The sequence below is a fragment of the Poecilia reticulata genome, linkage group LG7, assembly GCF_000633615.1.
Source record: "Poecilia reticulata strain Guanapo linkage group LG7, Guppy_female_1.0+MT, whole genome shotgun sequence".
NCBI lineage: Eukaryota > Metazoa > Chordata > Actinopteri > Cyprinodontiformes > Poeciliidae > Poecilia > Poecilia reticulata.
In genome coordinates this window covers 10113566-10137096 of record NC_024337.1, presented here as the reverse complement: position 1 = coordinate 10137096, position 23531 = coordinate 10113566, and the positions used below count along the sequence as shown (strand labels likewise).

At 41.6% G+C, this 23531-nt stretch overlaps 2 protein-coding genes and 1 pseudogene across 4 annotated transcripts; all 3 read right to left on the bottom strand.

Annotated features, from left to right (window-relative positions):
* Positions 1 to 476: 476 nt before the first annotated feature.
* LOC103467162 (uncharacterized) lies at positions 477 to 4425 on the bottom strand. The gene is made up of 6 exons (XM_008413272.2): positions 3482 to 4425; positions 3092 to 3403; positions 2870 to 2999; positions 2675 to 2793; positions 2501 to 2547; positions 477 to 2382 (listed from the first exon to the last, which is right to left on the bottom strand). Exons 1-6 carry the CDS (start codon positions 3516 to 3518, stop codon positions 2224 to 2226), a joined length of 804 nt encoding a protein of 267 aa, XP_008411494.1. The 5' UTR covers positions 3519 to 4425; the 3' UTR covers positions 477 to 2223.
* A 97-nt stretch (positions 4426 to 4522) lies between these two features.
* LOC103467161 (zinc finger protein 335) lies at positions 4523 to 18672 on the bottom strand. 3 transcript variants are annotated; one of them, XM_008413270.2, is made up of 28 exons: positions 18091 to 18672; positions 16101 to 16294; positions 15734 to 16010; positions 15134 to 15211; positions 13779 to 14903; positions 13487 to 13666; positions 12503 to 12667; positions 12162 to 12420; positions 11894 to 12071; positions 11685 to 11797; positions 11580 to 11598; positions 10889 to 11005; positions 10723 to 10796; positions 10453 to 10613; positions 10132 to 10355; positions 9943 to 10042; positions 9777 to 9865; positions 8838 to 9094; positions 8638 to 8746; positions 8363 to 8554; positions 8086 to 8228; positions 7836 to 7975; positions 6853 to 6950; positions 6641 to 6727; positions 6218 to 6301; positions 6101 to 6142; positions 5857 to 5962; positions 4523 to 5144 (listed from the first exon to the last, which is right to left on the bottom strand). In XM_008413270.2, the coding sequence occupies exons 2-28, from the start codon at positions 16290 to 16292 to the stop codon at positions 5026 to 5028; spliced, it is 4728 nt and encodes a 1575-aa protein (XP_008411492.1). In that variant the 5' UTR covers positions 16293 to 16294; positions 18091 to 18672; the 3' UTR covers positions 4523 to 5025. The 3 variants fall into 3 exon arrangements, with proteins under 3 accessions (XP_008411492.1, XP_008411490.1, XP_008411491.1); XM_008413268.2 differs by lacking the exon at positions 18091 to 18672 and adding an exon at positions 17641 to 17912; XM_008413269.2 differs by lacking the exon at positions 18091 to 18672 and adding an exon at positions 17519 to 17633.
* Positions 18673 to 19242: 570 nt separating this feature from the next.
* The window catches only part of LOC103467160 (matrix metalloproteinase-9-like), a 35891-nt pseudogene continuing 31602 nt past the window's right edge, over positions 19243 to 23531 (bottom strand).

Here is a 23531-nt window from a genome sequence, read left to right as displayed (position 1 = left end):
TTTTATTTTACTAAAAGTAACTTAGTTAATGGTAGTTAATGGCGCAGTTGGTAGAGCTGTTGCCTTGCAGCAAGAAGGTTCTGGGTTCGATTCCCGGCCTGGGGTCTTTCTGCATGGAGTTTGCATGTTCTCCCTGTGCATGCGTGGGTTTTCTCCGGGTWCTCCGGTTTCCTCCCACAGTCCAAAAACCATGACTGTCAGGTTAATTGGCCTCTCCAAATTGCCCCTAGGTGTGAGTGTGTGTGTGCATGGTTGTGTGTCCTGTGTGTCTCTGTGTTGCCCTGCGACAGACTGGCGACCTSKCCMGRAACGTTGGCTGGAGATGGGCACCAGCACCCCTCCCGACCCCACTGAGGGAAAAAGGGTACAAGAAAATGGATGGATGGATAACTTAGTTAATTTGATTGTGTTATAAAATGATACTATGTACTTAAAGGGACAGTACGTATTATGTGAAAAACACATAATACGTACTGTTCTTTTCTAAATTCCATTCCCTTTAAGGAATGGAATTTAGAAAAGAATTTAGCAAGAATCTAAAAGATATCAATTGTGATGCAATTAAACAGGCACAAAACTGACAGCTAAGATTTCTTTTTCATAGTTGTTGAATTGTACAGTTGTACAACTGATTTCAAATATTGAGTTTTCTGCTGCCAAGATGAAAGCAAATATTGGAGCTAGAGACTTGGAGGAGAAACGACTGGAGGAGAAATCATCCTACAGGAGAAAAGAATACCCAACTAGCACTGAGAAGCTTCGTTTGCTGTAGAATACACAGTCAACACCATCCACCCACAGGCAACCACAACAAATTGAACTCACCACATATAAACATGGAGAGCAGCTCTCTCCATCCACTGAGGTGCTGACAGCATGGCTGAATATCTAGCCAGCAGCAAGATCTAGGTCATCAAACCCCCCTGGAATAAAATGCAAAGTGTATTTACACTTCCAGCTGGCGAGACCCTGTGGTCTGTTGAACTTTGACTGACAGAGTGCAGGTGGGCAACATTTTTCTGCTTAGCCAAGAAGTTGAAATTAGGCAGACAGAGGCCCCCCCTAACACCCCTCCCTGCATGGCTCACATGCAGCTTGACAACAGGTGGGATCGTCTTTTACCGCTGACTGTTTGAATCGGACAACATGACGAAGCAAGAGCAGATGCCTCGGCTGATGTTCTGGGAGCACTGGGAGCATGCTGGGAGAATCCGGTTTCGTTCTTTTAAAAAAGAAATGTTTTCTAGCTTCCATGTGAAATATGGACTTTTACTGTAAAATACCAATAAACTTTTGGAAACCATAATAATCACAGAAAACCACTTTTTTTATTCTTAGTAACAAAAGAGTTTAATACTTAGATGTTGTGCTGTAGATTTACATAAAAGCATGTCAACATAATTAAACCATTTAAAAGGAAAGTTAAGAAATCAAATGCTGCAGTTCAACTGGTAACTCACAGAGGAACCTTTATTTTTTGTTTAATAACTCCAACTTCATGAAGGGGTGGAAAACGTGTCTTTTGTAATATGTCAGGATTTTCACCCATAAGCTGCCATTTGCCTTTAAATTGCTTTAATTATACCACTTGAACTTTTCCACATTTTGTCTATTTGTCATTGCAAATTTCAAGATGCTTCACTGGTATTTTATTTGATACACCAACACAAAGTAGTGCATGACTGCAAAATGAAAATGAATGGTTACTTACTGCAATCTTAACTAAAAGTCAAACGATTAAAGAGGCACCCCAAGATTTACAGAGATAATTGCAGCAAAAGCTGGTTGTGTGAAGCGTTAAGTTGGGGAGGTAGAATATCAACGTAAACCACGGCTCAGATTCTGAATTTAAGAAATGTCTTAAAAAATTGTTATTGTCTACCTTCCACTTCGCAATTATGCACTACTTTCTGTTGGTCTATCACAATCCTAATAAAGCACATTGAAGTTTGTAGTTATGTGAAAAAAATGAAACTATTCAAGGTAGCAGTGCCAAAGTCCAGTCCTCCACACCTGCCATCCGGCCACTTTCAGACGCCTAAATCAGACAGCTGAATGCCCACACCAAGTTTCATTCAGCTCTGCAGAGACCTGGTAACGAGCCACTCATTTGATTCCGGTGTGTTGGAGCAGATGCACATAAAAGTTGCAGGACTGCAGCTCTAGAGGGCTGGACTTTGGGTCCCCTGGTTTGGGGGTATAAATACCCTCAGATGGTTCAGATCACAGGTGGATTGCCAACGTGGAGTACTCCACCGTCCCAGCACTGTCTGCTTGAGAGCTGCTTTCTCCATTTCTGTGCTCTTCCAGGTTTGCATACACCGCCTCAGGTTTCCGACGAGGCTTGAAGTCCACCGTTGCATAGACGATTCCACTCATTTCCTGAAAGAGACAAAGTGTGTTCAGGGATTGTGGAGTAGAGGAAGTTCAAAACAACAATGTCTCCTTGTAAGCTGGGCAGTGACTCAAAGTCACAGCTGGCTCCCAGTTCTGCACCTACCGGGGCGTCTCGTTTCTGTGACTCACACAGAGCTTCTCCATGTACGTCTACAAAACAGGAATAAAAACAATGCGGCATTACACTGGCTGACCGTTCTAAAAAAAAAAAACACAACAGACAGACTGGCAGACAGTCACATTGTAGAGATGTAATGAGTTTCAGGAAAATGCTTACTTGACTTTTTGCGTTTTGCTTTGACTCTACAGCAAACAGCAACAACAACAGATGCAACAGACATCATTGCTGCTATGGACACAGTGACAAAGAGCGGCACGCTAAAATTCCAGGAGGCTCTGAAAGAGAGACAGGGTATGAAATTCAGCCATAGCTTACAAATGACAACAGCAACACAAAGAAAAGGCTGCAGACCTGTCATTGTCTCTGAAGTCCTGTACTGGGACCAGTACAGTGGAGGCCAGGAGTGTTGTGAAGCTGTTTGGGACCCTGACTGCTGCGGTTGTCAGTGGAAACTGAGACTTGCTGTAGTGATCAGAGGTTTCTGCAAAATCATCGGTTCAGACATCTGAGTTTAGAACAAGACCTAAAGGAAAACGTTTCCTCTGCACGTCAAGAAATGGCATCCTTACTTACCAAACACCTCCACATAGTAGTCAGAATAAATTTGGGTCTGGGTTCCCAGAACGGCGCATCTGTAATAACCCGCATCTTCGACCTGCACATCTGATATCTTGAACTCGATCCAGCCGTCTTGCTCCGCTGTGGTGACTCTTCCCCTCAATGAATCACAGGTGTACCCCGCACTGTCCAGCACTTTGAAGCATTGGCCAGGATACAGTTTGCAGCAGGACTTGTTGTAGCCGTTGTAAAACGGAGGAAACACGAGTCTCAGCACAATGAGCTGAACCTCCTCAGTCCTCGGCTGTGCTTTTAGGAGGCAGTTCTCTGGAAAACAAAAAGTAAATTGTCATGTTTCCGTAAGATCTAATTAGCAGAAAATCCCAAACTGTTGCTGTGCCACACCTTGCAAAAGGCAGAACAACATAAAGAGAATCTTCATCTTCACCGAGTCTCTGCGCCTGTAGAGTTTTTTCCTCTTGTAAGACGATTATAGGCAGCTCCTCAGAGGAGAGAAAAGGGAAGTTGTTTTTTCATCAGCAGAAAAAAAAACCCAGAAACATATGACAGGAGGTCCTCTGAGAAGATTTTCAGCATGCTTTAAGTAATAAAGAATTTAAAAAAAGACTTTTGCAACTATAACTTTAGCTTCCGTTTTTTTGTTTGAAAGCGGCAGAAATTATTTCCTGTTTGAAACATCACTCATAGCTTGTGTCCTTTTCACCCAAATATTTCATACAAAGATCAGCATATTTTTTGCAGTCTCTTGCTGTGATGCCTCATAAGTGTGGAAATTTGCCTGGAATTATGGAATAAGCAAAAACATCCCCTGAAACAGCAAATGCTCCTCCAGAACATACATTTAGCGTTTAGCATTAGGGCAACATTCACTTTTCCAGTTCCCATATGCAGTTTTCCCACTTCAGTGTTACTTCCAATGGCCAGCAAAATACTATTCTAGGCCAAATGTGCTGCAATTAAATATGAAATGATTTCAATAAAATGTGAAATACAGTGAACAAATAAACACAAAGAGAAAAAAAGAATAGAGGAAAGGAGAAAATGTCAACAACAAACTGACCAGCAGACAGAGAACAAAAAAGTTGGGCCCAGTCGGATCATTACGGACTTCTGGCTCAGAAGCAGACTTTGCTTCTGATTGGTTGATCAGCACCTTGTGAGATACTCTCTTTACTTCTTACATGACTGCATGTCATTACATGAGCATCTTTAAATACATTAAATGTTGTTTTTTTTTTTATAGTTTATCATAAATTTTTTTCTAAATGTAGATTATCTGTAATTTCTTTTAGTTTATTCTGGTATTACAAACCAAAAATATTTCACATCCTCTAAACAGCAACGTCCTGCATCTCTGCTGCTTCCACAACCTCCCAACAGCAACAACAAAAACTGTTTCGTAGACATAAAAAAGCTCTAGACGTGTATACACAAAGCGATTTATTTGGTGTTAGCTTTTAACTTATGATACATATCTTAGACCACATCTAAGCCTTTTGCTTTATCATCCATAATAAAGCACAAGGCTAATGAAAAATGTATTTACATAAATATTCAATAACTAAACAATTAACTTAATACGAATATAAAATAAACACTCCCTTTTGTCCTTCATTTCACTTACAAAACTGGAAAAAAAAAAGTTGTAACATTTTCTAAAACATGTTAGATAACATCGTCTTGCGAGTTGAAGCAGCTCAGGCACACAAACACTGTTCTTAAACCCACAAAGCAGACAAACCTTGTTCAAATGTACTCTGAAACGTGCAGCCCCTATTAATAATTTAGAAGCAACAAGTCTGAAAATGTGCATTTATTTTCCACAAGCTGTTGATCTTTTGCAGACGAGGCTTCGGTCCCCAGCCCTGTGAATGCGTGGATGCATATATGAGTTGAGGTCGCGGTTTTCTGAGCTCGCCTGGACGTCTCTACTCGGTGAAGGTAATGACATCATAGGGGATGCCCTGCTGCTGCAGCTGCTCCAGCTGCTCCGGTGTAGCCTCCGTGTAAAGTGTTTGGGTCTGCCCCATGGCTGCATCTGCTACAGCTGCAAGAAGAAAAGTTATGTTTATTATTATTACTAATAAGCTGGCATCCCACTTGAGGTTGATGAGGAAGGAGGGAGAGAAACGGGACAGAAGCTCACAGAATTTATTGTATATTTTTAAAGTAGCTTTGTGCGACTAAACTCAACAATTTTAGCTTCAAGAGATAAATAAATAATAATAAAATAACAATCTGATTTTGTGTGCATGATCTTAGGGAAGGGGGCTGCACAGTGGCGCAGTTGGTAGAGCTGTTGCCTTGCAGCAAGAAGGTTCTGGGTTCGATTCCCGGCCTGGGGTCTTTCTGCATGGAGTTTGCATGTTCTCCCTGTGCATGCGTGGGTTTTCTCCGGGTACTCCGGTTTCCTCCCACAGTCCAAAAACATGACTGTCAGGTGAATTGGCCTCTCTAAATTGTCCCTAGGTGTGAGAATGTGTGTGCATGGTTGTTTGTCCTGTGTGTCTCYGTGTTGCCCTGCGACAGACTGGCGACCTGTCCAGGGTGAACCCGCCTCTCGCCCGGAACGTTAGCTGGAGATGGGCACCAGCAACCCTCCCAACCCCACTGAGGGACAAGGGTGAAAGAAAATGGATGGATCTTAGGGAAGACTTAAACTGTTGTGAATATGATCAGAATCTTTTTTTTAATCATTATTATTAAATGTGAGACATGTAAATGAATGCAATCTTTTAAACTTTTTCCACAGAGCTAACCTGTGACAGCAGAATGTGCTGCAGCTTCCAGGTCCTCCGTGTTCACCACCTGAGCCTCAGAGCCGACGGGTACGTACTGGATCTGCCCATCATGACTTACAGCAATCTGCATAAACACATATAGCAAAAAAAAAAAAAAAGAAAAAAAAACACATCTCACTTCAGATGATCCGGCATCAACCACCTCCCTTTAATCAGTTTAATTTACAGACGTTAAGTTTAAAATAAATCAAGTCTGTCTTACCGGCTGCTCATGCTCGTATTGGATAATGTGTCCATCAGGCATCTGCCCAGCAGAAAAACTCCTTCAGACATTGAAGGCTTTCAATGGGAAAAGTGAGAGAAACTAAATATTACTCACCTGAATTTGGTTACCATCAGAAACTACAACATACTCCTGAGGAATTAAGTGGTCAACTCCATCCTGTGAGATGATGTACTGAACCTGAAAAAGGACAGAAAAAACAAAAAACGAATGATAAAAATACTGCAGTTTAACATACAAACATAAAATAAACACTCCCTTTTGTCTTTTTTATTACATTTTTAAATGTAATAATGGGTTATACGTGAGCAGGCGACGTTTAGTTTCTTATTAAAACGACCAGACATAAAATCAAGAAAACTGTACTTAAAACTTTGTAATGTGATTTTAGGAACTAAATAAAGAACATTTTCAAGCAAAATACATATCTTTGATTATTTATAATGCCTTTTTCCCCATAGTTTGTCAAATAATTAGCAATAATAAATTAGCCCAATGAGTCAGCGAAGTGTCTCTTACTTCTGTCACCTGGTTATCTCCAGTCATCAGGTGCTGAACAGTCTGACCGTCGATGGTGGTTATCTGCTGGATGTACGGCCCTTCCTCCTGAATGCACAGAGAAATGGATGTTTTTATATATTCAAACAACAAGCGAAAATCATACACTTAATTTTCAAATAAGTATATAATCACTTTTGTAACGTTAACACTAGAACTGCTGGTGATGTTACCTGGTCGGACAGCGGCTGCTCTTGAGATACAATGATGTGATCCTGACCGAGGGCCTGCAGCCGCTCTGGAGTGATCGTTGTCTGATGAGCCTGCAAGGCTGTTGCAAAAACAAATAAATGATTTGATGTCTTATATCAAATAAAAGCCAAAACCAAGACAGTCAATTATGTTGGTCAATTAGTTCTTCGTTCTAACAATGCTTCTTGGCTTTGTTTCCTTTTAAATTATGTGACATTGGGAAGGAAAATGCATTTGTGGGTTGAGCAGCAAAGTTGCCAGTATGCCACTTTGAGCCGATGAAAACTTCCTAAATCCTCTCCATCAATGGCAAACAGCTAGCATGGCCATTGCCTTCCTACACAATTCTCATCTCCCTTCAGTTCACTGTCTGGGATTTCTCTACCTTAAGAGAGAAGACAAGGGATTAGCACTGTTAGCAGAATCTCATCTTGATATTTCTTTGGACTGAGATTACCCCCAAAGATTAAAATTATTCTTTTCTGCTTAATCTTTTTAACCAGATGACATTTTTATTACACTGATCAACACCAGTGCAATATAATATACAAGTTATGGTAACACTTTATTTGAAGGAGTGTGCATAAGACTGTCATAAACATGACATAACATCTGTTGTGAACATGAAGGAGTCTTCATGAATGTTTAAGACTGTTGTCATGAAGTATCATTTGGTAAATAATGACACTTTTATTGCAAAGTTGCAATAAAAGTTCATTAAAATTGCCACCTTTGCACTACTGTACTAAAACTTGTACTAAAACTTCCATTAAAAGGGCATCAAAAGTGTCAACTTTGCACTAAAGTGTCATTATATACAGAATGACACTTCATGACAACTGTTATAGAAATTCATGAAGGCTCCTTCTTGTTCATAACAGGCGTAATGTCATGTTTTTGACAGTCTTATGCACACCCCTTCAAACAAAGGGTTACCCACGTTTTTGTTGTGAGTGTGGCTTACACTGCAGGGTGGCTAAGGCCTCTTCGTCACTGTTCACAATGATTGTTTGCTGAGATGAGCTGCTGCGGCTCTTGCGAGTGGGATGATCCTGACTGTGGAGACGCTCCATGTGGAACTTCAGATGACCATTACGGTTAAACCTTAAAGAAAAAAGAAAAAACAAAACAAAGAACCAGTCACATGTACAGCTGTTCGGCACATTTCATCCTCAAATCTTATTAAAAAAAAAAAAAAAAAGTTCGCTTCCAACCTTTGTCCACAATGTTTGCAAGCGAACGGCTTCTCGTTGGTGTGGGTCATCATGTGACGACGTAAGTCTTTCTTATTCTTTGAGGCAAAGCTGCAACTTGGACACTTATGCGGGCGCAGGTAGGAGTGCATCCCCATGTGAGACTAAGGACATTGTGTAGAAGAGACAAATATTTTTCCCCCTCTTTGATACTAAATGGTGCTTAAATTAACAATTAAAATCACATTAAATATCTGATAAAGAAATGAATTCATGAAGCTGCTGCTGAGAGACGTGCCTTCACTTCGGGCCATGAGGTCGAGGTGAAATCACAGTCAGGACATTTGAAAGTGTTGGGATCCAAGTGCGCCCTCTTGTGGTTCTCCATGTCGGAGCGACCGTTGAATGACTCCATGCAGATGCGGCAGCAGAATCTCTTGGTGTTGGGAGAGCTCGTCGCTGTAGGCGAGGGTGGAGCTTCGCTGCTCAGCTGGCAGGAGAGACGAAGCACACGTGTGAGAAACCAGAAACGACGTTTATACACACCCACCAAATGAAAATGCTGGTCGTTACCTCTACTTGCTGCAATACGCCGTCGGCCAGGGCTGAAGTTAAATAGTACTTGTCGCTTTTCAGGTTCTCTGATGCAGAGACGTCTAAACCCTGACTGCTCTCATCAGCACTGAAACGCAGCGTTTTAATAGGATTAAAACCTGAAAACACTTATCAGAATTAAAAGAAACAGATGTTCTCTGTGTTCTGTGTTTAGGCACCTGTATGCGGGGCTGTGGACTTCTCCAGCTGGCTCTTCTACAACACTGAACTCGCCTCCATCCTCGTAGCTTTCTATGGCGATGTGGGTAAGCTCCCCAGGTTCAGAGGCGGCTGCCTCGTAGGCCTCCTGCAGCACTGCTTCACCGTTCTCAGACACGTGAAAGGTCATGATCTTTTGACCCTGGCCGGGTGCAATGGTCAGGGCACCGACTGCTCCATCTTCCCCCTCACCTCCTTCTGATTTCAGCACTGCCACCTGTGAAGCGTGAAGGGTTAAATGTATCCTAAATATGAACAAATTCTTGTAAAACTATGGCTAACCCATGAGCCCTTTCACATTTTGTCACATTACAGCCACAAACTTTAGCGCATCTTATGTGATTAACCACCACAAAGTAGTACATAATTGTGAAGTGGACAGAAAAAGAGACTTGATAAAAAAAAATGCAAATGAGAACGATAAAAGTGCATTGACTTTCAGCTTGTATTAATTTAAAGAGTCTATGGTTGTTCTGTGAAGATGTCAGAAGTTTGTTAGAGATCAAACTTCATTATGTGAACTAGAGCCGGCAGCTCGGGGACAGAGCTGTGGAAAAGTTTAACGCAAACAATCCCCAAATAAGTTCTGTCCCTCGCTTTATAATGTCAAGATTTCTGGATACAGAACGACTAGACGCCTGGCAAAACACCAAAACTGACTGGTTTCAAGAACCAACAGAGATTCACAGCTCATGGGAACAGTTTAGCAGTTGTGCAAAACTGTTCCCATTAAAAAAAAAGGGTCTTGGCAGGGATGTTGGTTTTACTGAAAGAGTGGTAGATAGAAAACCGTTGTTTAAAGAAAAATGCTCACAAAATTCACAAAGTTCTAAAAAGGTATCCACAGCGTTGGTAAGAATTGCTATAAATACGTCTTAAAAAGACAATTTTTGACAAACCTGTAAAGAGTTTCCAACAATTTCCCGAGCGTTGCTCATGTTCAGCAACAGATCCAGGGCATTTTGAGCAGACAGACCACCAGACTCAGCTAAGGAACAGATTCAGAAAAAGTCAGGTTGGCACGTTAAAAAAAATTAGAAATGTTTCAGTAAATAATGAGCTGACCATGTTCATAGATTATAGTTGTATTTCCCAATGCATCCTGGGTCACTGAAGCATTTTCTATCCCCTGCATAGCCTGTAGTGTTTCAGGATCCACAGTAATCTAAAGAACGGTGATGAGAAAAAAATAAATAAATAATAAATAAATATAATAAACAGCAAAGCAATGTGTGCTAATTTAAATGGACTCACTATGGTGTTCTGTAATGTGGGACTGTTGACGTCATGTTGCTGTTTGAGCTCCTCGATCTGCTGCAGGGTGAAGAAGGGTTTCCTTCGCCTTCTGACCGGCTCGTCGGGGTGAGCCAGAGTCCACTCGTCAAAGGCCTCTGGGTGGCGACATTGCACATGGAGACGCAGGTTCTTCCTGTGTTTGGTGGTGAAGTGACACATTTCACAAGAGAAAGGCTTCTCCCCTGCAGAGAGACGCAATGCCATGATTACAGACTCATTATAACGGCGGGAGGATGGGTGGAAACATGGAGACACAATGAAATCTCGACTCAAACTGACCTGTGTGTTTGATGGCCATGTGTGAGACCAGGAACTCCTCTTTGGACGTGGAATATTTACAGTAGTCACACCTGAAGGGCCTGTCGTTGGTGTGGGAGAGCTGATGGTTGAGCAGCAGCTTCTTGTTTTCACAAGAATAGTCGCAAAACTCGCACTTGAACCTAGAAAATGTACATGGACGTAAATTTACGATGCATTTTTTGACGTTGCAATATTGCTTGTGAAAAGGAGCCGAAGAATGAACGAGAACAGGAAGCTGTCAGTACTGACTTGTCTCCAAGACTCTGGATGTGGGTCAATAAGTGCATTTTGAATGTGTACCTCTTCTTAAAGGATTTTCCACACTACGAAAAAACATAAAAAGGCTCAAGAAATTATCTTCATACGCAGGACACTGTGACGCAAAAGCAGAATTTGATGCGAAAAGGCTCCACACCTTGTCACACATGTGTGGCTTCTCAGAGCTGTGAGTTTTCATGTGTTGGGTGAGTCTCTTTTGCATCGGGTACACCTTGTCACACACCGGGCACGGGAACTCCAACACCTTGGGAACCTGCGGGGATGAAAACGACAAACACGCTGGTGAGAGATAACACAGAAAGAAAAGATCTGCCCATCAAACCAGAGACTTTCTGCCCAGGGCGGTATGTCCTGCAGGGCGTGAAAAGCCTTAAATGATGTTTCTGTTGCTTATTCTTATTTGGACATTGGTGGACGGGTCTGACGGCCTTAAAGTTGCTAGTTGGTTCACAGATTATGATTTGGCGTCTAACACTGTAATTCTCCGTTTTGAAAGAGTCTTGGTGGCTTTTGGCAATTTTTTTTATTGCAATGAACAGAGATACTTTCTCATTTGAGATTTTTCCATCCATCTATTAATCAGTTTCATAAAGGGAACTGACACTGCTGCTTTATAATAAGCACTGAGGAGCAACATTACATTTATTCAAAGATCTATTTAGCCAGGTAGTTTTTTAATAGTTATTTCGATTTATCTTATGTCTTATGGTGTAGGTTTTTTGACATTTTTTTATTTTATATTTAATGACATTTTGATGATTTATGTCTTGTTATGCTCATAATCCTCAGCTTTCGGCCTGAACTTTGTGAAAAGTGCCAATACTCACCAACTCTTTTTTTCTTCTCCTGTAAGATCATAAAGATATTATTAGTTGTAAATTTCAGAACTTATGGCGAAAACTTATTATATATTTGTTAAATAAGTTGCTCACTTCTCTTTGCTGTGAACTGCAGAGTGTCGAATAACATCTTTCTTGTAAACACTCGAGTAGTCACACTCCTCACATTTAAATGGCTTTGTGCCTTCGTGATTGAACATGTGCTCCTGCATAAAAGGAAAAAAAAAGTCGTCTTGTGACGCATTTCAGAAAATAAAGTGATGTGGAGCCTGAAAGCTGCGAGTTGCTTTGCTTCTACTGACCTTCAGTGATGACCAGCGCTTGCAGCGGTAGCTGCACTGGAGGCACTTGAACAGCTCCGGGTCATTGCCTTCATGAGAGTCGATGTGAAAGCGCAGATCCTCCTGGGTGAGGAAGCGCGAACCGCAGATCCAGCAGTTGTGGGGCCGCAGCAGAGGTTTGAGTGATTTATAGTACCGACTAGAACACATTGAAGTCGAATAAGTCATTTATGCATCATAAAATCTTTTCATGCCACTCATTGCAACATTTAAATACTTTGGAGCTTACTTGCGATTCATATACTTCCTGTATTTCTTGCGTAGGAAGCGCTTAGAAGGTCGGCCCCGTTTCCTCGGGAGGAACTCCTCCTCTGGCTGGGAGTTTGACGAAGGGTCTTTGTTCTCGGAGTCAGATTGGCTGATCGCTGCCTCAGCTGCGTCCTCGTTAATCTCTCTGCCCAGACCTTGGCCCAAACCTGAAGAGCTTGCCTCTTCAGCTGCAGAGGGATCCGCACTGAGCCTGGACCACTTAGAGATGCTTTCTGCTTCTGTGAAAAACAGCCGAGGATAAGGGACGAACCAACCGCAAGCTGCAAGTTTGAATTTGTGTTATTGCAAGCAACGTTTCACCTTTGCTGCTGTTCCCTTCACCAGAAACGTTGTACTTCCTCGGGCGACCGACCTTTCGCCGGGGACGCCCTTGAGATGAGGAGGAGATGGGAGTAGATGTTTTCTTTGGGAAAGCTGGAAGTCTTCCTTTCATCTCCTGATCTATTGGGTTGTAGTCGCTGTCCTCTGGAGACAAACAGAAGAGCAACGTTAAGGTTGTAACGCTCTAAAATTAGCCTCAGTGCTTCAACTCTTTTGTATTTTGTCACATTATAATAACAAACTTTAATGTATTTTATAGAGATTTTATATGACAAGAAACTAAATTTGTAAGGTTAAATGAATTTGATATGTTGGATTCAATATGTTTTACAACTTGAAAAACTAAGTTATAACTTTAATACATTTAAATATGCTCTCAAAACATAACTCTTTAAACTTGAATTTTGGCCCACTGCAGATTATGAGTTCATCATGTTTGTCTACTTTTATTGATGCTTTTATTTCTGGGTGGATTTTTTAAAAGTATTTTATTTCAAATGTATTTCATGTTCAGCACTTTGTTTTTTGCTTTCTGTTTTTAATGGTAAATAAAGATGGCTTGACTGAGTTAAGCCAGGTCCACCTGTGTGTAATTTAATCTTAGTTTAAATACAAAACCCCTAAAGTCACAGGCCGGCAAAGAATAGCATTAATTAGAGAAGCAGCACCATGGTAGCTCTGGAGGAGCAACAACTGAGCTAAACACAAACACCCACCACAACATCTAGGAATTTGTTTGAAAATCATGCTTTTCTTTCCTCTTCACAATTATGTGCAATTTTGTGTTACCCAATACCTAAAATCTCAATAAAATGCAACAAATTGTGTCACTGCAACAAGTCAAAATGTGAAAAGGTTTAAGGAATACTTCTGCATAGTGCTGTAGATGTTGGTTTTATAACTTAAACAATGGCAGGAGGAAATCTGTTTGAGGGTTTAAAGAAAATGTTTCCCACCACTCACCTTCTGGATCGTCGATGGCGCCAGCATCCACAATATCGTCCTCTTCTTCTTCTGGTTGCTTCACGGCATTCTTCACCTCTTCCGCTTTCCTCCTTTCTGCCTCTTCTCGCTCTGCTTTTTGACGAGCTAACGTCTCGCTTTTAGGAGGTCGACCACGTTTCCGTTTCATTGGTATTTCACCTTAACAAAACAAAACAAAACAAAAAAAAAAATCAGTAAATAGGAATAAAAAAGATATGATCGTGACTATCCAGTCAACTTTCTCATTTATAGACATCATCAGAATCCTTACCAGCGGGTTTAAAGTGTTTGTCCCTCATGTGGTTGATGAGCGTGTCTTTGGAAACGCTTTTGTACGGACACATCTTGCACTTGAACTGATGAACAATCACCACCTCCATCATCTCCTCTAACTCAGCCAGGTTTGGCTGGTGGTCTCCTGAACCCCGCGGCGCGGCTGACGTGTCCATGCCCCTGGAGAACCCCGGTTCATCCTGGGAGCCCCGAGGCTCCTCCGGACACGGGGAGCTCTGTTGGGCCGGTTCAGGTTCTTGATTAGACGCATATGTGCCGCTGCTGCTGATGTACAGACCAGGTTGACTCTCGTTGCATTCCATCGCCTCAGGAAGTCCGCCCGTGCCCGCCGTGTCTGCAAGCGGGTGGTCCGACGAAGAGCTGTCGTCGTGATAGAGGGATGCCTCAGGGCCGTTGCTGTTCTCCGTGTAGCAGGAGTGCTGTGGCTGCTGCTGCGAGTGCTGTGGCTGATCTGGATCCTGGTTCTGCTCATCATCATCGTCGTCGTCATGTCTACTCTGATATCGCGAACAGCCGGGCTGCTCAGAGTCTGCAGCCGCAACACATTCCCCTCCAGACTCTCCTGCGTACTGTCGACTGGTCTGGGTCCGGTGGTCGGCGCTGCTGTCGATGTAGCCACGTGAATGATGCAGCTGGTCTCTGTCATCTGCTACACGCTGGAGATACCCGGAGCTGCAATCCACCACGTAGTGGCTTCTGCTGGTGGGGTTTGAGTCGGCTCCGCTGCATTCCACGTATCCAGGAAGGTCCTGGTCACTGTTGTTCCCGCTGTAGTCAGGGAAGCCGGTCTGGGAGCGAGTCTGGTCGGGTTCCTCACCCGAACACTCGAGAAATGACGATGAAGACTCCTCAGTCTGGTCCGGGCCGTCCGCGCTGCAGTCCATGTACTGGGAAGGATGGGAATGCTGGGGCTGGTCGGGCTGGCTGCTGCTCTCTTCTCTGTAACCAGAGTGTCCCGGATGATCATCGGGCTGGTCCGGTTCAAGGCCGCCCTGCAGGTCTCCCTGATCCTGGCAGGTGGACGTGGGGCCTTCAGCGTGAGCCTCGATGGCGACACGGTTGGACATGGCTGAAGACGACATCTGGGCTACCATAGGAGCCCCTGCAACATGAAAGGAACAGAGATGGATTTGAAAACGTTCACTTAGTTGTGTGGAGTACATGAAGAAACAAAAGTATGGATGATCGTATTGCTTTACTGAGATTCATCCTTTTACATTCACGTGGCACAGCACCACATGATGGTGAAGATAATATACCTGCTCTGAAAATAGACATTTCATGAAAGTGATGATAACATTTAAAGTGGGTTAATGGATGAAACACACTTACCGTCATCTGGTCCTTGTAAAACTAGATACTGAGTCGTTTCTGCACCTCCATCTTCTGCGCTGGTGACATCTATACAACCTTAAATAAAAATACAGTGGACATCACTCACTGTACTATGAAAAATAAGTACAGTTCCTCAAACTTTTACACACTTGTGTGCATTAGTGGGATTCAAAACTGGGATTTTAGGCAACAGATGAAAAATAAGGAAGATTATATATGACTTGAAATTTTGTTTAAACAAATAAAACTGTGAAGGGTGGTGGGAAGTGGATGGAGTTAGATACAGGCTTGAGTAAGATTTGCAAAAGACTTCCAGCAGAACAACAGCCCTGAGCCCACCACCAAAGCTACAATGAAATTTGATATAAGCATATTTATGCATTGGAAAGTTCCAGTCAAACTCAAAGCCTAAACTTGTTAGAGAATCAGTGTCAAGACTCACAAACTCACAGGACTTACAAATAAAATCCCAATTAAACACATCGACAATTGCAGTTGCAACATGACAAAGTATGAAACTATTCCAACGTATGGACACTCTCAAGACTTCTTAGATTACAAAAGGACAAAAAGTATGAGATTCTTTTTTGGAAATACCGTTCATGACATCGGGGCCGATGGTGGACTCTATGATCTTGTCGATTGCAGACCCCAGATCAGATGAGGTAGACGCCGTGGAGTCAGAAACCATCATAGCTCCGTCTGACACAGCACTGGAGTGGACCAGAACTTGAGCCGATTCAGACACCAGCACTGACTGGGTCACCGTGGAGACACTGGACACGCTGGTGGACTGAGCCACGGAAGACGAGTCTGGAAGATGAACTGAAGAAACTCTGACGTCTGTGCTGGAGCTGGTCTCTGGGATGAACACCTGGAAAACAAGCGGAAGCAGCACGTTGTCTTCCGATGGCTTAATTAAATTCAAGTTGTCTTCCAAAAGAGGACATTCAGAAAACCTCACCACGAGTCCTTCTGAGCTCTGTCCCACATGACAGTCTGACTCTGGGGCCTGCGCGTGGGAGGCAGCAGCATCACTGCTGTCTGCGGACATCGCCTCTGATGATTCCATGCCCATGCCGCTTTCAGACGGCTCCTCCATCCCCGACGGGCCTGCATCGCTGCTGCTTTCCACCTCATTCTCCTCCGAATCCATAACTACAACAGAAGAATAAAATAAATTAGGTCAAAGTTTCATCTTTAAAACATGTTAAAAACATTCACACAAGTGTACAGTTTCAATGATTGTGACTATCCAGTACATACATATAAACTATATTTAGTTGGCATCAAGCAATTGAGTCTTAAGTGTTAAAAGAAGATCTTGCTCAAATGTAAAATAGTAACTGCCAGTTAAATAGTGGAGGGTAAGGTGCCCCTAAAAGCTCATGTGACCTAATAGATTATTTTAAACTCTAATTTTTTAACGCAAAAATGATTGGTGATAGATTTATGACTTTGTTTATATATGACTTATCAGCTGGTAATGTTTTTTTTTAAATCAAAAGTAGTTAATGGTAAGCAGAGAAATATTTTAAATAACCAAAACTCATTAATGGAGCAGGTGGTGAGAAGCCCACTGGTGAGATCATCAATGTTTATTCCATTATTTCTTCAGTTTGCAGCATTTAAACCAAATACAAATGGTGAATAAAACATTGACTCATGTCTGTCTGTTTCATCATCACAATGTATTAAAAATATTCCTAACATTTTAAGATTATATTGGCCTCAAGTGTATCTATTAAAATCAACAAATGATTTTGAGTGTTATCTTGCCAAGCCATGTCAAAATAATTTCCATCAAACTTGAGTCGTACATTTATTTACATCATTGTCACATAGAATTACTTCATGGTTAATAACTTGGATATCTTGAATTCTTACCCTTGATTAACTAAATTTAAATATCTGATGACTCAATTGTAAAAATTCTAGTGATGTGCACCACTGTGATTGTGCATAGCAATAACTCAAAATTTTGCCAGCTGGGTAGCCTACTTTGGAATACGCAAAGAATATGGGGCTGCCTCTGGTTGCAACATTTCATCTTTATCTCTCTCAATGAGATTGATTCCAATTATTTAAAGCCCTGTTATTTCCCGCGAGGGAAATACAGTCTAATACAATTATTCTGCCTCCACCTAAAGCTGTTTGTTTGTGGTAGACAGGATTTCACAAGCTTTTTTAAAGGGCATAACAAACTCACTTCCTTACAAAGGTGACCAAATTGAAGGAGATATAAATAGGTTTGCCATTTATTTTAACAAGAAAGGGGGAAAAACCACCAACGACAGACGCCTCTTATTTTTGTTTTCAGCGACAATCTTATATTTTGGAGTAAGCACTTTGCTACTTAAAAGTGTCGACTAATATACCTACGTTTCTCCTTTATCATACGTCCTGCCTAGCACCTTTGTCCTTACAGATTCCAGTGCTTTTAATAAACGTGCATTTTGGAGGATTTGCATCGCTCATGTTTCAGAATAAGTCTTCTTGTTTACTGTTCATTTGCTTATCCAGAAACATAAGCTAACAAGTTAACATTGAAGCTAACGGGTTAGCATAGTGTTGGATCAGGTGGTACTACTGGAATGCGTTTTAATATGTCTTAACAAAAACAGGGCCCGTTTCTAATGTTGTAAGGCTGACGCTAGGCAAAAATAAAGCCGTCCCAAACGTAAAACAACAACATTATCCCAACACAAAGCTTATTTGACTCTGACAGTGGCAAAGATTAGCAGCTTTAGGCAGGCCTAGCTGCCCTTCACCCTGCCTGCTGCGCGTCGCCATTATACACCACTTCAAGTCTTTTCCATTCAGGCATTCTGTGAGCTCTACTGGCCCGGGGACCTCGAGGGCCTGAGTGGCGACAGACCGCCCAAATACCCTCCCTGAAGAAAATGAAAACATTTTCTTTTCCCTACATCAGAATTGTTACTCTTTTTTCTTACCTTGTATTTTTGAGGAGATGAGTATCCTGTAGCGTAGAGGCACCGAGTAGATCACAACATAGCAACCGATAATTGTCGATTCTTTCTAGTCGGGCGCCATGAGTATCTCCTCGCTTCCTGTCGTTTCAACCGGATCTTATTTATTGTTTTTGTTTCAAAAGGCACTTTTTGAGATTTGCAAATTAAACAAAGCCATCAGCATCGACCATCAGCTTTTACGGTGTAGCGGTCCCCGATTAGACCCGAGTAATAATCTGATATCTTTATCATTTTGTGGACTATTGTTTTTAGAGGAGGACGTATTACACAGAAGTGCGGAGGAATATTAGGCTTAACTGCCTTTAAACATATTTACACAAATTCAGATGTTTAAAAAAAAATCTTCTAAATGCGTTTTTCGTAACGAATTTCTATGTAATGTAAAACCAGTAAATTAGTGATTTCTAATGCTAAGAAACCTTTTAACAGAACATAAAAAAATGTCTCGTCTTAATTTTCTGTTCTTCACCGTAATTTCATGTTTGCATTTGAAACCTTGTTTCTAAAAATGCCGTGTGCTTTGTATAATTTATTAAATAAAATACAAATATGTGTTCATCAAATTTCTTTGGTGCATTTCTCAGATCAGAATCAAGATGTGGTAAGAGAATTTCAGACTTCACTCCAAAGAAGTCTGAGAAAAATATAAGGTCTGTCAGATTGCAGTTAAAAATACATATATAGTCAGGAGTTTTCTTAATCATGTTACCTGCATGATTTTATACTTCTGTTTATTTAAAATATTTTTTTTATTAGCGGTTTGTCGAGATTCATTTCTATTATTTCTTCCTACAGTAAAATTTCAAATGTTTTACCCAGCTGTTATTTTATTTAATTTCTGGAAACCCAGTATGTTAAAAAGTCGTCCTATAGGACCTGTCTGCCTTGGGTGACCCTACCAGGGGCATAAATTCCCAGACAGCATAGCTCCTAGGATCATTGGGACACTCAAACACCTCCATCACAATAAGGTGGAAGCCCGAGGAGAGATAATTTATTTCTAAGTTTTTCTAAAGAATGTCTTGCTTCATTTTTTCCATGGAATGTTCTGGATTTCCACAACATGATGCTCTCACCACCATACTTAAAGTATTTGCAACTCTGACAAGGGAAGAAAGTTCTCAGAATTTTTATTGCATTGAAAGCTGGAATATTTGTACAAAATTATTAGTTTTATAAATAATATTAATTAAGGAGACACAGAATGTATTTTAATGCAGTTTATAGCTTTGAAACCATTCTCAGAAAAACTCATAAAACCACACAAAACAAATAGGCTCATGACATAAAATAATAATATTATATGTTGTTATAAATACCAAAAACATTTGAATACTGACAAAGGTCTGAACCAGTCAGACATAAAATTTCATCTGCAAATCCGGAGTTTTATCCAGAAAGCATGTGTTGAATTTACTTGTATGGGTTCCAAATTATAGGCCACTATGGTCATCAGTTCACAGCATTTCAGACTGAGTGCAAACAATGGTTTCTTGCCTTCTGGGCCTTTGACTTGCATACAGTCCAATGCAGTATGAGTAATAATCAGCCAAATTCAATAGAAGCCAGTCGTTCACATTGCATAAAGCACATGCATCATACAAAAGGCATGATGCACAAACACTGCATCACATTCTTTCAGACACCTGCACAAAGAAACATTTGGTTGCTACAGCCTCACAGCTCATCTCTGCATGTATCTCAGTTGTTATTTCTTGATTATTTTGGGCATTTCAGAAGATCGTACTTCACATTGCCGGTGTGGTCCACCTGCCTGTGAGAATTCAGGCGCCAGTAGAAAAGATCTCTGCAGAAATAAATGTTGCCTGAAAGAGAAACATTGATGTTACAACACCCACAATGCATGCCATGTTTTGTTGACGTTTGTGGATTTGGGTTCCTGAGCTTAGTAGTAGAAGGTGTTTACCTTTGTGCTGGAACACATCATGAGCATCATTAGGGACACCTACAAAGTTAGTGTCGGTATATTTGGGGTATCCTTTGTCAATCATTTGGGTCTTGAGATCAAACCTGTAGGGATCAGAGATGGAATGAGATCTACTGTTTGACCTTTAACACATTTTGTGTTAAAGGATGGGTTAAATTACAGATTTTGTCTAAAAAAGGGGGTCAATTTCAACCCACCTCCAGAAGTTCTCTCCACTGAAGAGAAGCACTTTGCTCTTCCCTCTATACAGCGCTCCCTCCACCTTCTGCACACCTGGGGGCAAACCAAGCTTCTCAATACTTTGGGGACCTAGCACGCTGCTTCCTGTGTACATCCAGAACCTGGTTCCTAATGTAACAATAAAATATGATTAAAACTCTTTGTCTAACATTTCAGTGCTCTGATAAGCTCTTATAAGAACCCTCCTTACCTGAAAAGAAGTATATTGTTGTGGTCTGAACATCCTCAAAAGCAGAGTCAATGACAGCAGGTAGAGCTGGCCAACTCTGAGAAATGGAAAATGGTCCCTTTCGATCAACGTCTCTCTTGCTTGATACCTTCCAGAAATGCCTGTCAACCAGAAACGCAAGATTAGAACCTCATCAGGTTTTGTTTCTAGAACATAAGTAGAACTAGCTATTTGCTTACCCATCTTTGAAGAAATGCAGATGTCTCTGAATCACAGTGATGGTGTCAAACTTGAGCATCTTGCAGGGGTCATTGGTTGGATCTACAATGGGTGACGCTGTCACGACAGATGGGGTGTTGAGAATAGGATGAGGGCCTGWTGTATTWMCTGCAGAATATGGGAATGTTYTTRGTTAAGGCAAAGTTTTCATGTGTTTGACGAGATTCATTGTGGAAGAGTACTGAGTTTTCAGCTCACCATAGAGGTACTGAATGCCATCAATGTCRTCCTGRTCCAGGGAGARATYCYYCACATAKYTKWWYAKGGGGAACATGAKAGCKTSTCYAAYGKTGGAGTGAWMCAAACCMAGGGMGTGTCCRAACTCGTGGGCAGCCGYCAGGAACAGGCTATAACCTGGAAGATAGCCGGTACGAAATTTTATCATCTCATAAAATGATAAACGCAGAACAAATTCTTGYATTCATGTTRCTCACCCASKTCRGTACAGAAACCCCATYTCTGGTCTSTATCATAGTTSAAAGTGGTSGCACACCAATATCTGCCGTCTGTCCTCCCGTCAGTCGTACATTYGKCGTAWKCMATGCCYYGAAATWCAAAAGGAAAGYGGCAGGGATCTCCATCTGGACTTGTCACAATTAAGGCAGTTTCTGGAGAAACAGAGACAAAATAACTGTGGTTAAACAAAGCAACAACCCACTGTGGCAGGACTTTCACACCTTGTGTTTCCTGTTACCCACCACGTGAGGGACAGTAACCCCATCTCTGGTCTCTATCATAGTTGTCAGTGGTGGCACACCACCATTTGCCGCCTGTCCTCCCCTCCCTAGTACATGAACGGTAGTTTGTGCCGTTGTACACAAAAGGAAAGTGGCAGGCATCTCCCTCTGCGTTTCCTCCAATTACAGCAGTTTCTTGACAAACAGAGACAAAATAACTCTGGTTAAACAAAGCAACAAGCCACTGTTGCAGAATTTTTATGCATTGTTTCCCGTTACCCACCACGTTTGGGACAGAAGCCAAATCTCTTGTCTAAGTCAAAGTTACCAGTGGTGGAACACCAGCGTTTTCCGTCGGTGCGGCCATCGGTGGTGCAGCTCTTATACCATTTACCCTTGTACAAGAACGGGAAGACACAGTGAGATCCACCCCCGTTTCCACCAACCGTGAACGAGACTGTGAGGATTACAGTTGAAAGTGTAGTTGGATGAGTTCCAGTTTTCCTTCACAAGCTCATAAACATAATGGATAACTTCAGGTTTGTCATTTTTGTCATGCTTACATTCACTTGGGCAAGCGCCGTATAATCTGTCTGTGTTGTAGTTGACTGTGGTTGCACACCAGGGCAGGTTGTTGTTTACGCCTTCAGTGATGCAAGTGGTGTAGAATTTATGCTCGTAATAGAAAGGGAAGTGACATACGGCACCTCCCGAATTGCCACCGTAAGTCTTCACCACTGAGGAGACAGATTGGATTGTGTGTTAAAGGAAATCTGTGCAAAGAACACCAGAGGAAGGAGGAAGGTAGAAGCATGTCATTCCTGAGGTGTAGTTACCTGGTCCTTTTCCTAGAGTCCAGTCTTCGTCATCATCAAAGTGGGCGTCCCCAGCAAGGCCCACACCAGGAGAAAAGGCGTGAGCTAGAACGCCATCCTTACCATCAAAGGGGAATGGATCCCCGTGGTCTAAAAAGAACATGAAGCAGCTCATCAATGTTTGATTTTTAGTACTCAGCTTCTTAATTTGTTTGGGTGAAATGGTTTGACTTAGAAATGTAAAAAAGAGCACATACCAGCTGTTGTAAAGGAGATCATGATGTCTGCAGTGCCTTGAAAAAGGCGGGTAAACGTCAGAGGAGTGACATCACTCCACACCTTGAAAGCTCTTGCAACGACATCATCAATCACAGTGCTGTCCATGTCAGGAGAATAGTTCAGGATTCTGAGGACACAGTGAACTCAAAATTACTAGCTGATCTAGTCTGATTGAAACTTATCAATACTTTTAGTTAGGGCTGTGTAATAATAGCGATTTTGCAATATATATTGATATTTTCTTTCCTAGAAAAAATTTGATATTCATCTGCAAGTATCCTAACATCCAACTGTTACCTTGCTCACTAACTGCTTGCTTTGCTGGGAGAGTGATTAGGTCATCAGGCTTAGAGTGATTCCTTCAGATGTTAAATGTCAAGGTTAAAAAGGTATCAATCTATTCAGAGAACTTGGTGCACTTTATTTACTTTACAAATGCATGTAAGCTACAGTTTGTACAGTTTCAATTAAAAGAAACATGTTTTCTCACCACTCCTTTGATTCATTTTGTCCAGCTGTTGACTTTAAGTCTGTGTCCTTGTCCAACCAGAGCCAGGTATTGTGCAGTTGGTGCTTTTAATCAGTTTTCAGTTAAATTAATTCAATTCAACTCTGTAACGGTCACAAAATGTCACCAAAATCACTCTGTCCCTCTAAGAATCTTTCGGAAAATCGCAAAGGTGTATTGAATTGCATCTTTTGCTGAACATCGCAATATATATCGTATTGTATCATATTGTGATATTATTGTATCACTACAGCCCTACTTTTAGTCCAGGTTGGTACCAAAATGTTGCTCGTCAACGTCCTCGGATGTCCACTTGAGGGATCCGGGTCATGGTACCAAATTGTTTTGGAAAAAATTTTTACTTAGCACTTTTCAGCTGAAATCATTTATCAGGTTTATTCATATATTGTGCACAATACAGAGAGTTTGTGGAACAATCAATAATGAAGCAGTTCTGGATGGAAAGCTCTAACAGGCAGTCAACACA